Below are 14425 nucleotides of genomic sequence, written 5' to 3'. Positions count from 1 at the left end.
ATACTTACGCTTTCAGATATACGTATAGAAAATAGACTATTTAAAAGTCTTTCACAAAGACTACCTCTAAATAAACAATATTTCATGTTAAATTACTCGTTAATAATCAAGCGATACTGGCACATCACTATAAGAAATGTTTTTTTTTGATACAGATAACTATAAAAATTATTACCATTAAGTTGGCACTGTTGATTTGGGCAGTTCCATGAAGATCAAAAACTAAATCATAATCGAATATTCTGTACTTCTAAATACAGCACTATATGTGTCAAGAATTTTAAAAAAATGTAATCTTGTTGCAATTTGTTTACAATTTTGTTTTAAATTCAATAAATTATTGAAATGAGTGAAAGTGATAGTAAAATCATGGGAGACACACTGGCTTGTCGCCTGTGTTTATCGACCAACGTGAAACTCCTCGATATGTTCAAGTATCGTCTTCATACAGCTTATAATGTACTCACAGGATTAGAGGTTATGTTTGGTTCTTTAAAATCTAATTAGACTGCATTTCTCCAAGTTATAATTAAGAAAGCGATATTATCATTCAGAAACGCGCATTAACTTTCATTATTTATGATTATGTCTTACACTGTAAGCTATTTAATCTTTAAAAACTATCTATTGGGTTGTCTAAAGAGATCGCCTTTAGCGATAAGCTTGCCTAAGTTATACATACCGTTTCCATTTTTATTTCTTATCTACTGGTTACTGAGTTTCTTGCGCTTCCTTAAAGTAATACTGAGATCTGTAAAAGCAGTTTTAAATGCCTATTTGCAAATAAAATAACAAACTTCGTTCGTTCGTTTCAGCCGAAAGACGTCCACTGCTGGACAAAGGCCTCCCCCAAGGATTTCCACACATGTGGAACAAATTTATAACTTACTTATTGCAAATTGATAATGTTGGCTAGTCTAATGACAGCTTAACTTTCCACCGGGACATACTTGACCTTCAATTTTCTTGTGCTGCTTCTCAGCACTGGCCCATTTATTGTCCCGAAGCAGTAATAGGGTGAATACTGGGACGTGTAGAAGGGCTTTTTAAAAGCCTATTTGCAAAAATAAATGAGATTTATGAGTTTTTTTCACTGCTTGGGTTATCGGCAGTCAAGCTGTAGATCAGCGGTTCCCAAACTTATTTAGTCTACTGCCCACTTTAAGAATAAATTATTTTTTAGCGCCCCCCATTTTTGTAGTCAAGAGTCGAGCTCAGTCGGTGTTTAAGAGTCCTCCTAGTAGATGACGCCTCCCAAGCCTCTACACAACGTCCCGATTTTTTTTTCTGGCTCTCTTACCACCCCCCTTTAAGCCTGCAGCGCCTACAAGGGGGCGTTATCGCCCACTTTGGGAAAGACTGCTGTAGATCCTGACTACACAGGAGTTGCAGCAGTGGGAACGAGAGCTGGAATAGACCTGTAGTCCACCCAGAATCCTATAAACTGATGTATTATAAAAAATTCTTAGCGATTAGAGTCTCTTTTTTTCGCTCAGAGATTAGTTCGCTAGGGAGAAATTTTTCAAGTTGTTTATTTAAAACTGATATAGTATTTTAAATTTTCAGATGACGATCACGGACGGTCTACCGTCTTACGTCTGCAATTTATGCAGCGCGCTACTCATCAAGAGTGTGACTTTCAAACGGATGTGCAAGATCTCACAAGAGTTGCTGATGCTTGGGTTATCACAGGGACTGGTACGTTGACAATTTGAGACTCAATAACTATTTGAGCTGACGAACTTTGTACTGCCTAACAAACAATGATATAGTTCCAAAATAGTGAACTGTCCTATCGATGACATTGACAGTGGGGCGCCACCGTCAATACCGGATCGCTGGTTCCGATGTTTGCCATGTTGGAAACCATATAGTTGAACGATGGTAGCGCCTCCCTGTCATTGAGTTTGGTGGGACAGTTCAGCGTGGGTCATCTATAATAATGATTGTTGTCATTAACATGGTAGGTACAGTCAGTGTCATTCATGTCACTCAAAGTAGCCAAAAAGTCGCAACACGTCATTTTTACAGTTAGATGAGGGTTGTTTTATCAATTTTTTGGCCACTTAGGGTGTCAAGAACTATTTGACGCTGACTGTACCATGCAAGCAGCAGGTTATCAGATGTACTTTAAAAGCATTACCTTCCTTTTTTGGGTAGATACATAATGTAGTACTCTAATTTTCCCTTGAAATGACTCAACTTGAAATCTCTCAAATCACATATCTGTGTCAAGCATCACTGATTCATAAAATTTAATTTGAGACTAAATGTTATTTTGTCTAAAGCCTGGTCCGTGAGAACGTAGAATCCCGTCCAATGACCCCAAGCTACCCATCCTTATCGCTCGCGCGTAATTATATTGCTGTCGCGACTGTGCGACGCGCGCCCGCAGTGAGTGTGCGAGCAGGATGGGCAGCTTGGGGTCATTGGACGGGATTCTACGTGCTCACGGACCAGACTTTATGATGACGATCTTTTCAGCTATCAACAGACTATGTTGAAAACTTAAAAATCTTACATCCGTTCCCTCTCACCACACAAACCAACGATGTGATCAGTTGCAACGAGCAGGTGATCAAAGACGAAGACGATTGGGATTGGGACTACGATCAGGACTATAAAACGAAAGAATCAGAATCTAGTGACGAAGAACCATTATCCTGTAAAGTTAAAAAATGTGAACCGGCTGAAGACGTTCAATCAATTAAAGAAGAGGAATCGTTTATTGAATCACCAAAACCACAGGATGAGGACTCGTTGAAACTACCAAAGAGTTGGGATAATGATTTCCCAAATGGAGAAGTTGATGTGCTTATTTTGACGAAGGAAGAGCAAATGGCTGAAGTGATATCAAGGAGGACTTCAACGAACTATTTGAACTCGTTTTATAAATGCGAGATGTGCTACAAAGGTTTTATAACGGATACAACGTACAAGAATCACATGGCCAGACATGATCCAGTAAGTTTTAAAATGTACACAATAACATTCAAGGGTACTTCTCATTTACACTCAAACTTGATGGTCACACGATAATAGTTCATAAACGGTATAAGTTAGAACAATAACTTTGAAATCAGATGATAAAATATCTATTTAGCTACATACAAAATAAATTTTATCGTAATAGAAGCAAAAATAATACGAAAAAATCACATGGAACGATAAAAAACGGGGTCGTTTTTCGCATTCTCATCGTGTCACACCTTCGGTTGCAATGAAACATTTGGTTACTGCATTCACAATTTTCATTCAATTTGTGTGTAGCATATACTAAAATCATCGTAATGAAATATACTTTCCACACAACAGTTTAAAAAATATCTTCTTACAATTATTTTGAATTGAGAAAGCGAAATACGTTGGTCACACGATTTTAGGTACCTAAAATTTTGAGTAATAATACAAGATTGCCGTTAAACCGAACACCAGCAACCAATCACAGCGTTCTATTCGGTTAACGTCAGTCGCGCTTCGACCATTGGGGAGGTGAGGTAGGTCGATCGTCGTTCCGCGAAAAAAATACGTAACTTTTTGTGATTATCCATAGATATACCGTCGCTTGCTTGAACAATATTTTCTACCTCTAAAATTTAAACAATTTAATTGAAACTTTGCCATTGAAAACTTAACATGTTAGACTTGTTTGTGTAGTATTCAACTTGCACCGTTAAATTCAAATTTAAGGACAATTCATAAAAAACTAAAATTATCGTCACCTTCGTGGCATCACCTTCGTGGTGTTTTATACACGAAGGTGATTTTAGGCCACGAAAGTGATTTCTTGCTTTGGTTTATTTTAAAATATAGTGACTGGTGTTTATGTTTTTACAATATTTTAATAACTAATAAATTATACGTGGTAAGTAGAGATCAGTACATCAATAAATAAATAAGGGCCTCGTATTTTTGTTGTCTGTATGACTGTATGTATGTCTGTATATGTGACTGTGTTTCTGTTTGTAAGATAAAAGACAATGCCGGAAATTGGCGTCTTTTTGTTTTCGCGCGGCCATCGACCAAAATTTCTTTTTTGATTACAAAATAGTGTAATAAACCAAACTTACTATGACATGTATACCTCTAAACTCAGTCTGAACTGAGTTACGAGCATTAGAAATTTGATGATTTTCATACTAGATTTGCTTTTTGCGCGCAAAGTTTTGTAAGAAATTGCAACAAAATAGTGACATTGTATGTGTAAACAAACAACACCATCCATTAAAGGCTCCAGATATCAGTATGGAGCAGAATCAGCGCAATAAAAAAATAGCGCAATATTTTGTTGCAATTTCTTACAAAACTTGCGCACAAAAAGCAAATCTAGTATGAAAATCATCAAACTTCTAATGCTCGTAACTCAGTTCAGACTGAGTTTAGAGGTATACATGCTGTAGTAAGTTTGGTTTATTACACTATTTTGTAATCAAAAAACAAAGTTTGGTCGATGGCCGCGCGAAAAAAAAAAAGACGCCACTTTCCATACAAAATCTGGCATTGCCATTTAATCTGAAGTTTGAGTTAAAAGTTGTACAACAAAAATACGAGGCCCTCTGGCCTAAATAAAAAATATATTTTTGTTGAGGGACTGATAAATCAGTTAGAGTTCTTTTTTATAATCCGTTTTTTGCTTCTTTAGCATTTCAGAATGCCACCAGTGTCACCCTTAAAACCAATTGCGTAGAATCTTGTAACTTAGTAGGTGACGTAATCGGTAAAATTTTATCTTGTATTTAAGTAGGTACCTATTTATATTATGTTATTGCTATTTATCTATGAAAATAAGACAAAATATATGTTTTATAAACACTTAAGAGTCATATACAGTTGTAAAGTTTGAAAAAATTATTGCTGTGAAGTACAGAATCACTTTCGTGGCATCAAAAAATTCAAAACGTTAAAGCTTCCAAACGAGACTCACTATTTGACTGATTTACTGAGAATACAATCTTCACATCAAGCGCTACAATTTTTGTTTACAAAAAGTTGAAATAAGTTAGAAATGAAATTCGCCACGAAGGTGACGATGAGAACCGTGGCGATGAGAAATACCCTCAACATTATTAAAGTTCTTTTGGTCAGCATTGCTTCAGCTCTACGAGCTATGTGCCCCGCACTTTTTTTATATTTAAAACCTTGGACATTTTACACTACGCTTCTAAAGTCTGGTCGCTGAGCACGTAGAATTTTGTCCAATGACCCCAAGCTACCCATCCTTATCGCTCGCGCGTAATTATGTTGCTGTCGCGCTCGCACACTCACTGCGGGCGCCTGTCGCACAGTCGCGACAACAATATACCTAATTACGCGCGAGTGATAAGGATGGGTAGCTTGGGGTCATTGGACGAAATTCTACGTGCTTGCAGACCGGGCTTTAGACAACGGATATAAATTTGCAAATTCCGCCAAATGCACCGATTGAAAGTGCCCTCGCATCTTTCAGAGCAGCGGTATCCACGAATGCGAGGTCTGCCACATGCGGTTCCCGCACACGAGGTCTCTAAGAGCCCACATCGCGAGCTCGCATGAACAGAAGTTCGTTTGTAAGCTGTGCACATTCGTGTCCAAGTCTAGGTACGTATCCATCAAGCTGGAATTGTTTGAATACAAATACAGGGTGGAAACGATAAGTGATCTCACTCGATTATTTCTAAACTATACAATAAGTAAGATATCAAAAAACTCGTTACTGATCCTGAAAGTGCTTCACGAACTCTTTGAAACGGTACCAATAATAGTTTACGAACCAATTTTACGTTTAGAAATAAATAATCGAATGTGATCACTTATCGTTTCCACCCTGTATAAATATACAAAATCTAAATATTCTAAATTATTAAATTAAATAAAGTAATGTTATTAAATATCCTTGGACATTTTACACTGCGCGACTAGTCCCAAACTAAGCAAAGCTTGTACTATGGGCACTAGACAACGGATATAAACATACGTAAATACTTTTTTTTGTAAATACATACATATTATACATAGTAACACCCAGACCCGTCACAGAAATTAAAATTCATCATTTAAATTTCTGCCCGGCCGGGAATCGAACCCGGGACCTCTTGGAATAGTAGTCCGTTCTGAACCACTACACCAAACGGCCGACCATTGATTCAAATGATAATAATACCATTTTCGTTTCAGATACAGGGCGAAAGAACATTCCAAATGGCACAGCGGTCATACGTTCGCTTGCAAATATTGCGGCGCTACTTTTGCGTAAGTATCACTTTAAAACCGCCTCTGTGGTCTAGTGGTAAGATCACCTTTCTCAAACCCAGAAGTCCCGGGGTTCGATTCCCAGTGGGGTCACTATTATCCGACTTTTTATCAAAACTTTACAAAGTATAATATCAATTAAAATCAATAACAAAGTCAGAGATATCAGGTATTATCATTTAAGAAATCATTTACCATATTTCAGTATATGAATTACTAGCGGCCGCCCGCGACTTCGTACGCGTGGACCCCGTTTTACCCCCTTAGGGGTGGAGTTTCGTAAAATCGAAGAATTTCTCTCTATTTATTTTGAAAATGGGAGAAATTTTCAAAGTTAAGTTCAACTGAGAACTTCTGGTAAGGATTCTGGGGCCCCTTGAGCTTTGGGTCTCCGGGGCACTGCCCCGCCTAGCCTCTTAGTAGCTACGCCCCTGCTTGGAGTTATATACAGGGTGTCTGAGAATGGGTGAATCAAACTGATAGGGGAGGTAGCTCTACTAGTGTACTAATATCCCTAAAAAAATATGAAAAAAAAATAAAGCGCATAAAGAAACAAAAAAAAATTTTTTTTTAAAGTGAAAATAAATCAGCTTTGCCTAAGTAATTGTTGCGTTTGGAGTTTATTTGTACTTTTTTCGTACTAATATTAATTGTACATGATCGCTTCGTTTATCTGTAAACAAACTTTTGAAAATAATGACTAGATTTCGAGTTTAGTTAGAGCACTTAATTTTAAAAAAAATCCGAACTCAAAATTTTTTTTTCATATTTTTTTGAGATAGTACATTAGTAGAGCTACCTCCCCTATCAGTTTGATTCACCCATTCTGGGACACCCTTAGTCCAGTCATTATAGTAAGTTCACCTCGGAATTCGAGATACCCAGCTGTAAGTCTGTAAATACGTGTATATTGACACCCTAAAAGTTGTCTCAAAACCTACATATGGTAGGGTGTAAGCAACTATTAAATTTCAAGGTCAACGGTCACAAAAATCGGTTTTTTGCGCTTTTTTTAGAAACATCTCATTTCCTGTGGGTTTTTTGCTATTTGTATTTATTATCAATATTGTAGAATACTAAATTCTCTACAAATTTTGTTTAAAAACTTTTTTTATACGGTGAACCGTTTTCGAGATAGAGGGCGGAGAGCGCGCGGTCACTGCATCACTTCAGGTCTACTTAAGCGGTTTAGATTTTTCATACAAAAGGATTTTCCCGCTAATTCCTGTGGGAATTTCGGGAATTCCTTGTTGTAACTAAGCTTTGAGTTTACTAAGGTACCTACATGCCAAATTTCAAGCGTCTAACTTCCGTTAAGCGTTTAGATTTTTCATACAAAAGGATTTTCCCGCTAATTACTGTTCCCGTGGGAATTCCTAAGTATACTATAACCTGCCCAGGTGTATGAAGAATAATTGTACCAAGTTTCGTTAAAATCCGTCGAGTAGTTTTTGTTTCTATAAGGAACATACAGACGGACAGAATTCTATACATGAAATATATTTTCAAAATAACTATCAGGGGGTGATTAGTGATCGATACTGATGCCAAAAATGCAATCAGTAAAATTTTTGTCTGCCTGTCTGTCCGTCTGTATGTTCCTTATAGAAACAAAAACTACTCGATGGATTTTAACGAAACTTGGTACAATTATTCTTCATACACCTGGGCAGGTTATAGTTTACTTAGGAATTCCCACGGGAACAGGAATTAGCGGGAAAATCCTTTTGTATGAAAAATCTAAAAGCTTAACGGAAGTTAGACGCTAGAAACCTTAGTAAACTTAAAGCTTATTTACAACAAGTAATTACCGAAATTCCCACGGGAATTAGCGGGAAAATCCTTTTGTATGAAAAACCTAAACCGCTTAAGTTGACCTGAAGTGATGCAGTGACCGCGCGCTCTCCGCCCTCTATCTCGAAAAACGGTTCACCGTATAAAAAAAAAAATTTAAACAAAATTTGTAGAGAATTTAGTATTCTACAATATTGATAATAAATACAAATAGCAAAAAACCCATAGGAAATGAGATATTTCCAAAAAAAGCGCAAAAAACCGATTTTTGTGACCTTTGACCTTAAAATTTAATAGTTGCTTACACCCTACCATATGTAGGTTTTGAGACAACTTACAAGTATTTACAGACTTACAGCTGGGTATCTCTAATTCCGAGATTCTTAGCTAATTTAAGATTAAATGACTGGACTACCTGTATATTTAGATTCCTACTTTTATACCTACAGCAAGTCAACCAGTCACCTAACGCACATACGCCTCCACCACCCGTCTAAACACACTTGCTTCGTGTGCGGCGAGTCGTTCATAGGAGAGAATGGACTCAACATGCATTACAAGAAGGCTCATAGAGGCGTGAAGGTAAGTCGTTTCTATCATCTATACTAATATTATAAAGCTGAAGAGTTTGTTTGTTTGTTTACTTGAACGCGCTAATCTCCGGAACTACTGATCCGATTTGAAAAAATATTTCAGTGTTAGATAGCCCATTTATCGAGGAAGGCTATAGGCTATACATCACGCTACGATCAATAGGAGCAGAGCAATAATGAAAAATGTTGCGAAAACGGGTTTTTTTCACGCGTACGAAGTCGCGGGCACAGCTAGTTATTAATATTTTTATTAACAATGTATGTGTACATTTTTTAAGTAGAAAATAAGAAGTGTCAAAATAGAACTGGAAATATGAAAGAATAGTCGACGTCACTATCTGAGACTGAGTTGCACCATCTTGCTTTAACTTTAACAAACGTCAAAATTCTGTCGAATTCCAAACAAAAAGCATCGGTAATTGTTACGGAAAATAAGGTAAGCTCAGCCTAAGGCTAATAGTTGCACTAGTTATAAAGATGAGTGTTTTTTGTATGGAGTTTTACAGCCTATTGACGTTTGTTATAGTTAAAGTAAGATAGTGCAATCCAGTTGTTACAACGTGTCTCATGACGTCACGAATTGAAATATTTGTATCCTATTTTAGATTTTTGAAAAAGAAAAGCATGTTGTTGAAAATAAGCTTGTTTTTTCACTGAATTTGACACAAGACAATAAAACCTGTTAAAACCTGTTTTCTGTTTAAATTAATCAAAATAAGATAATAAAGTCAAATTAGTAAATATATTCCCACTTATTTATCCTACACCATCTAAATCGTTACAGCATTCGGATGCGGGCACAAAGCGGTGCACAAACTGCGATGTCCGTTTCCATAATAACGACGCTCTGAAGAGACATACGGAAGGGAAAGCTGAATGTGATCCTAGTTTAAGGTGAGTTTATATTATGCAAAACTAAAGTCTGGTCGCCGAGCACATAGAATTTCGTTCAATGACCCCAAGCTACCCATCCTTATCGCTCGCGCGTAATTATATTGCTGTCGCGCTGTTTTTTTACTCTTTTTCACGCTTGAACCTTGATTATAAATGTTTTAAATACAGTGTATTCTTATTTATTTATAGCCCGTGTGGTCGCTGCGGAGAAAATTTCAACACTTCAGAAGAATTAAAGGAACACACGAAAGAACATACCAAAGAAGAACAAGTGAAATGTGAAGAGGTACATATTTGATTTGTTAGATGCATTTTCCAATATTTTTATTTTCTTGTATAAAAAATTCCGATCGAGTTTCTTCACTGTAGAAAAATTTCCTGAAATATTATTTTTCTTGTGTAAAAATTTCCGAACGCCTTTTTTCTCTGTATTTCTTTTTAACGCACGCAAAATTTCGTAGTCTTTCATTTTACTAGGGGCAAAACTTCTTCAGTTATTTTACTATCAGTAGAAATAGTAAATCATTTATTTAATAGGACACAGTAAAATGAAACTTCAAATAGGCTAGTTTCCTAAAAAACTTTTAGTCCGTCACTGACATTATCAAAAAATATTGGACACGTATATTTTTATTTGTAAATCAAACAAGTAATTACGAAGTTATGATGCGTTGAAGTTCCGCGTGACGTCACATAGTGCTTGCTACTCTTTTAAGCATGCCTTGACGTCACGGGCCTCTTCCTTTGAACTTTGGCGCGCTTTATCTCTTTAAATTTTCATTAGTTTGAAAAAGTGAATAATACGTATCTAGTATTTTTTGATAAGTTAACCGACGGACTAATTCAAACCCTTGCTTTTTTAACCAGGAAACATCCCTATTACAAAGTTTCAAAAGTTGACATTATTGCGTTGTACAATGAACCACAGTTTCAGCTACAGTTTTTTCTCTCGCTCTCATCAAATGGCGATTCTTTGCGATAGAACGAGACGACATGATCAGAAATGGATAGCTGGAAGTGTTGCCTAGTACATACAGTCAGCGTCAAATAGTTCGCGACACCCAAAGTGGCCAAAAAGTTGACAACACAACCTTATTCCAATTGTAACAAAGACGTGTTGCGAATTTTTTGGCCACTTTGGGTGTCACGAACTATTAAAAAACCCAGTAAAACTCATTTATTTCTGTAAGTAGGCTTTAAAAAAGCACTTTTACACGTCCCAGTATTAACCCTACCACTGCTTCAGGACAATAAATGGGCTGACTGTACATCATCCTCTACAAGATGGTCCTTCAAGCCGGATCTGAGGTGGAATTGTGTAAAGTAATCGTAATCATTTGACAGTTCATAACGTACGATAAAGTCAGTTAAACAAAGCGTTTGACAGAATAATCGTACGTTATGAACTGTCAAATGATAACGATTGCTTTACACAATTCCTTATTATTTTATGCCTTTTGTTTTCATTTATTTCTTTAGTGTCGACACCGCCTTCCCCTTCATATTTTTTTTAAGTAACTGTCCTCACCATAGGTTGTCTGGAAGAGATCGCTTCATAGCGATAAGACCGCCTAGTTGTACCTTGTGTGTTCCTTTTCTTTCTGTTCTTATCTTTGGTGTGCAATAAAGTGTATTTATTATTATTTATTATTAATTCCACCTCTGAACCAGCTAGCTATGGATGAAAACGTTTGATTGTTCTTCCGCAGTGTAACCGAACGTTCGCGCACGAGCGTTCGTACGCGGTGCACTTCCAACGAGTACATTTGCGGGTGCGTGCCGCTAGCAGGTCAGTGTTACCTTTAGGCTAAAGCCTGGTCCGTGAGCACGTAGAATTTTGTCCAATGACCCCAAGCTACCCATCCTTATCGCTCGCGCGTAATTATATTGCTGTCGCGACTGTGCGACGGGCGCCCGCAGTGAGTGTGCGAGCGCGACAGCAACATAATTACGCGCGAGCGATAAGGATGGGTAGCTTGGGGTCATTGGACAAAATTCTACGTGCTCCCGGACCAGGCTTTAGTGATATCACCACCGATCACAGAAACTAAAGGGAGATGTGAAAAGGGGCGGGACCGGTGTCGCAGCAATATGCCCAAAAACAGAACACATTGCTCGCGACAGCAATGATGACAGCAGCGACGTCTTAATGCAAACAGTTTACATTGCTTGCGTACTAAAGATTATTCGAACGTTGAATACTGATACCGCAGTGGATAATCCTACTAATATTATAAATGCGAAAGTTTGGATGTCTGGATGTATGTTACTCTTTCACGCTGAACGGATTCAAAACTACTGAACGGATTTTGTTGTAACCCAGATTAACATGTAGGCTATAATTTATGACGATCTGTGACACTAAATTTCACGCGGGTGAAGCCGCGGGCAAAAGCTAGTGAGCACATATTTTGATTTCTTTGTGTGCGTGAATTTCTAATGCGACACTGAGTTTCGAACTCAGCGCATTAGTTGGCATCTCTCTATATGTCTATGGATATCACGCACGTTATATTTTTGGCATTCGTGAATCCGCTTACCCACGTAGTGTTCTTAAAGGTTACTAAAGCTTTGTTTGTCACCTGTCATCCGCTTTGCAATGGAAGTCGAACCTTAACTTCGAACTCCTATGTTCTTCTGATTAATTCGTTGCGGAGCCAAAGACAGTTTAACTTTCCCCCGGGACAAACTTGATCTTCACTTGAGTTGAGCGGTCAAGCTGTAGATCCTGGCTACACAGGAGTTGCAGCGGTGGGAACGAGAGGTGGGAATAGTCCCGTTTTGGTACATCATAGTGTAGAATAAGATTAATCTTCAAAATATTGTACATATTAAGTATGGACTCTTTGCAGGGACGTCCGTGGGAAGAGTCGAAATACATCGCGCGTTTGCGAGGTTTGCGGCCGAAAGTGCATTGTAAGTATGCAAATTATTTGTATCAACCGGCAGACAGTGGTGACTGAGTTTGTTGCGGCGCTTCTTCTCAGCACTTGCCAAATGTTGGTTGAAGCGCTGGTAGGGCAAAAAGATTATAAGATATGTGAAGGTTCTTTAAGAGCAAAACTTTAAAGTATTTTTTATTTTATTTTAATATTTGACGATTTGTAAGCACTATTTTTAATAGTCCATACCAGTGTTGGACTCCATACAAATAAAGGAATATTGACTTTATTGCGATAGTTTCTGTCACGTCGCATAATGAGGGCTATCGTTTTTATACTTACCAGTTGGCACCCCTGGCGATTGACAGGACCTTACTCTACAGTGGCGCCATCTTGATGAGTGCAAATGCGATAGTCCTCCTACCACTTTAGCGCTCACCAGTTGGTGCCTCTGTCTTCGCTACTAGCAAGTGACAGGACCTTACTCTACAGTGGCGCTAACTGGTGAGAGCTAAAACGATAGCCCTTATTTATGAAACCGATTCCGTTCTGATGAGTCACGACACAAGACGTTGGACAAATATAAGGCCTGGTTTCCGCTAAGGCGGAGCGGAGAAGTACCGATCCGTCAAGAAGTTTTGTATAGAATTTGACAGCGGTGGAGACGAGAAGTGGAAATAATGAAATCTGGTTGGTTATTCAACACACTTGTATCATCCTACTAATATTATAAATGCGAAAGTTTATGGATGTCTGGTTGTTTGTTACTCTTTCACGCAAAAACTACTCAACGAAATTTGATGAAACTTTACAATATTATTGTTTATAACCCAGAATAATATAGGCTATAATTTTTGACGATCTGTAACAAACTAAACGCGGGTGAAGCCGCGGGCAAAAGCTAGTCTTCTTAATACTTTTTCTTTCTTTCTTTACACTTCTCTGTTCCGCTCTGTTTTGGTGGAAATCGCCTAAATCTCGCTGGAGTCTGCATCAATGAGGGCTATCGTTTTTATACTTAACAGTTGGCACCCTGGCGATTGGCAGGACCTTACTCTACAGTGGCGCCATCTTGATGAGTGCAAATGCGATAGTCCTCTTACCACTTTCGCGCTCACCAGTTGGCGCCACTGTCTTCGCTACTAGCAAGTGACAGGACCTTACTCTACAGTGGCGCTAACTGGTGAGCGCTAAAACGATAGCCCTCATTGAACCCCGTGTGTTCCCAGTCGAACGCGTCGCTGCGGTACCATCAGCGAATCCACACGGGCGAGCGGCCCTACCAGTGCAACCAGTGTCCCAAACGATTCAGCATCTCGCAGAGACTTCAGGTATTTATACACACAAAAAAAAACGGGACTATTCCACCTCTCGTTCCCACCGCTGCAACTCCTGTGTAGCCAGGATCTACAGCTTGACCGCCAACCCACCAGTGAAGGTCAAGTTTGTCCCGGGGGAAAGTATGATACATACATCTTGAAATCACCTGCAAAACCAGGTATTCCATAGCGGTCTTAAATTTTTGTTCTATAACAAACACATTTGTACCAAACTCAAGTCCCCAAAAGACAGGTCTACCTAGTTTGGGGACTACTAGTAAGTCACCTGAAATCCTATTAGTATAACTACTTTGTAAACTTATGTAACTTAAGTGCATTTTTCTGGAAATTTTATTCTTATTCTTACATTTATAGTTCACTTAAGCTGAGCTTTGCAAATGAAAATGAAAAAAGTTAATTTCGTAAACAATAATAATTAAAAAAACCTTTAAAAAATTTTAAAAATTAAATAGGTAGTTAGTACTCAGAATTAAACACGTCACGCTGCTAAAGTCCGGTCGCCGAGCACGTAGAATTTGCACTCGCACACTCACTGCGGCAATATAATCGCGCGAGCGATAAGGATGGGTAGCTTGGGGTCATTGGACGAAATTCTACGTGCTCGGCGACCGGACTTTACCAGTCATCATCATCGAACTTGCGCCTCAGACCGATTGCTATAACGCGGTAATTTTATATCTGTGCATGTAAAACA

The 14425-nt window shown here is 38.2% G+C and overlaps 1 protein-coding gene across 1 annotated transcript; it reads left to right on the top strand.

The window, feature by feature from the left end:
- The first annotated feature begins 296 nt into the window (after window positions 1-296).
- On the top strand, window positions 297-14094 carry LOC135085147 (zinc finger protein 26-like). Its single transcript, XM_063979902.1, has 12 exons — window positions 297-477; window positions 1567-1698; window positions 2485-2964; window positions 5447-5577; window positions 6154-6228; window positions 8472-8604; window positions 9400-9509; window positions 9699-9795; window positions 11219-11298; window positions 12362-12425; window positions 13621-13722; window positions 14086-14094. Exons 1-12 carry the CDS (start codon window positions 346-348, stop codon window positions 14092-14094), a joined length of 1545 nt encoding a protein of 514 aa, XP_063835972.1. The 5' UTR covers window positions 297-345.
- The last annotated feature ends 331 nt before the right edge of the window (window positions 14095-14425 follow it).

This window comes from Ostrinia nubilalis, chromosome 28 (genome assembly GCF_963855985.1).
Source record: "Ostrinia nubilalis chromosome 28, ilOstNubi1.1, whole genome shotgun sequence".
Taxonomy (NCBI): domain Eukaryota; kingdom Metazoa; phylum Arthropoda; class Insecta; order Lepidoptera; family Crambidae; genus Ostrinia; species Ostrinia nubilalis.
Note: the sequence above shows the minus strand (reverse complement) of the source record. Positions and strands in the feature narration are given on the sequence as shown.

Bases quoted from the DNA above. Each gene is read 5' to 3' on its own strand.
- LOC135085147 (XM_063979902.1), top strand. From the start codon at position 346: ATGAGTGAAAGTGATAGTAAAATCATGGGAGACACACTGGCTTGTCGC. The intron at 1,699-2,484 runs GTACGTTGACAA...CGATCTTTTCAG, and splicing joins TTGGGTTATCACAGGGACTG to CTATCAACAGACTATGTTGA. The intron at 9,796-11,218 runs GTACATATTTGA...GTTCTTCCGCAG, and splicing joins AACAAGTGAAATGTGAAGAG to TGTAACCGAACGTTCGCGCA.